Below are 2,500 nucleotides of genomic sequence, written 5' to 3' on the forward strand. Positions count from 1 at the left end.
TAGTCATATTCGTGCGTTTTTAATTTGAGAAAGAAATAGTTCTATGCTAAATTATTACTCATAGTGGCAAGAATAAGAGTGCATCAAGCATTTTGTAGCCTTTATGTTTTGTGTTCAATCAAGGCGAAACGAACCTGCACTACTTATTAGGGATGGGTAGGAAACTTCATCAGTTCTATTAGACCATTGCAGAACTGGTTCCTCGGATAGCGCGTCTTTCTTATTATTAGCTATCTAAATTGAATAGCTTACTGCAAACTAAGATTAAATCTGCTATTTGTAAGTAACAATAGATTCTAGATTATACAAAATGGGAAACACCTACAATAGTATTACTTTCCAGAATCTGGCTTTTTCAGCTGATTATTGTGGTGGTTGCTACAGCTTATAAATTTCTTCACATGTTTGATCCAAAACCTGTGACATCACACGGTATTTAATAAATATTCACTCACAGCAACTGGAGCATGGTACATGTAGCAAATATCAGGGAAAGAATTGTTATTCTAGAGAAATGGTTTGTATAATTTTGTAGTGTTAGACCTCTCATGAACATAATTTGCACATGGTAAATCTTTAAGCAGTGAGGGCGTCTCCTGTTTACCAAAATCTTACCATGTGGTACAATAAGGAGTCTGTCAAACTAAAGGATGATGTTGAAAGTCCCTCTTATGCTTTGCCTTGAACTAAAACTACGACGCAAGTAGATTTGATCAGGAGAAGGCTCTAAACACCTTTAGTTCTGTAATTACCTGTTGCGAAGTAGTGGAGAGTTACTGGTAATCGTTGTTCTGGTGGCAATGCTTTAGTTTTGTATCTTGTGCCCTGATTAGTGGTGTCACAATACGTAACTCAAAAAAATGTTCTAATGACATCTGAGGAAAATCTCTTTTATCCAGTCTGCCTTCAAAGCGGATCTCGTTTATCAAACAGGAATAAATACTGGCTTTCTTAGTCTCTTCTTTGTATCTTTATTTTCTAAAAGATCCAGACTTAATGCACAAGTAGCGACGACAAAAACAGGGGGGATGTACTCTTTAACGTACGGTTCCGCCATGTTATGCCCGGGGCAATGGTCCCAACAAAACAAAATGCTGAGACAAGCCCCTAAAAAATAGATAGGTGTATCTCGGGACCCCGAATTCTACTAGTGTTGCGTGACCGTAGCTTAAGGGACAATCACACGTAGGTAAATTTTCGTGTACGTTGTACAATCTCCACGCTTACCATGTATCATCTTCCACAAAAAGGCCTTGTGTGCCATTTAATCTGTACTTTCAACAAGACTTCAATGGAGATTTTTGTCTTGAATATAACAAAAAAAGAAAGAAAAAAAAGAGAGTATAATTAGTCAGAGCAAGACAAGACAAACATGTAGAGCTTTTCAAATAATCATCAGTATTATGAAAAAGAACAATACCACTAATTCTCATTTACCTCATTGTTTACATCAGGATTATTGCCTTTTTTGCCAGGACCAGGCGCACTATCTGGGGAACTAGGGGAGAACTTTCCATGAATCATGCTTATTTTTTCGCAGACAATTAATATCTATAGCTATTGATCGTCTTTGAAATTTGCTTGATTATATGTTGCAGTTATATTGCTTAGACACGCCTCGAAAGGGGTTGCGAGCAATACGCGGTGACCTGATACAGTCCTTATTCCTACTGCCTATCTATCTGGTATATATTCTTGTCAAAATTTACTTTTACTATTCATTTTTTTAAAGTTCGAAGCGTCCAGAATTTATTCTTTCTTACCTTGATAATGTGTTATTATATAGGTGTTACGCACGTTACTGTATTTGTATTTTGTGATTCATATATCTATCTATCTCTCTCTCTCTCTCTCTCTCTCTCTCTATATATATATATATATATATATATATATATATATATATATATACACACACACACACACACACACACACACACACACACACACACACACACACACACACATATATATACATATATACATACATGTTTGTGTGTGTGTGTGTTTCTATGTTCTTCTGCGTGCGTGTATACGTTTATATTGTCTATGTGTGTATGTATTGTACAGTCCACTTTATACTGTCAATGCCAGTTTCTCCTTGGCGCATTTCACAGAGAATAACAAGGCTCTTCCGCGAAGTGAATAATTCCAAGGCCGATGAACAAATTCGTCCTCCTGTAAAGCCCCAGCGATTTCTTGGATTTTTTCGTCCTCTCAGTCTCTAACACGGATACAATGGTGTTATTATTACCACTCGCGATCAATCTAAATCTATCGTGCCTCGCTCGCGAACGAAACGACAGGAGGGCAGATGATTTGGAGGGATTGTAAATTTATTACGTATTACGAAGCATTTGATAAGTACAGATAATTGCACATCTTGAGAACTACCTTCTTCACTTCATTTTAAGGTTTGCCGACGGAAATGTACCTGTATGGGACACAGCTGGTGATGAACATCTTCGGGTGTATCGTCGGCGTAGTGGTGGTGAGGAACGTC

At 37.4% G+C, this 2,500-nt stretch overlaps 1 protein-coding gene across 2 annotated transcripts in view; it reads left to right on the forward strand.

Moving 5' to 3' along the window:
• Nucleotides 1–2,500, forward strand: part of LOC122261684 (sodium-coupled monocarboxylate transporter 1) — a 32,060-nt gene that overhangs the window by 6,985 nt on the left and 22,575 nt on the right. For both annotated transcript variants that reach the window (XR_015192659.1, XM_086556299.1), the window contains exon 2: nt 2,412–2,500. This exon is cut by the window's right edge and continues 45 nt beyond it. Coding sequence is in view for 1 of the 2 variants with exons in the window: in XM_086556299.1 (XP_086412425.1) it covers nt 2,412–2,500 (89 nt within the window). In the remaining variant the exon portion in view is untranslated. The remainder of the gene's footprint in view (nt 1–2,411) is intronic.

The sequence above is a fragment of the Penaeus japonicus genome, unplaced genomic scaffold, assembly GCF_977035675.1.
Source record: "Penaeus japonicus unplaced genomic scaffold, GWHDUDI00000001_assembly GWHDUDI00000032, whole genome shotgun sequence".
Lineage (NCBI taxonomy): Eukaryota > Metazoa > Arthropoda > Malacostraca > Decapoda > Penaeidae > Penaeus > Penaeus japonicus.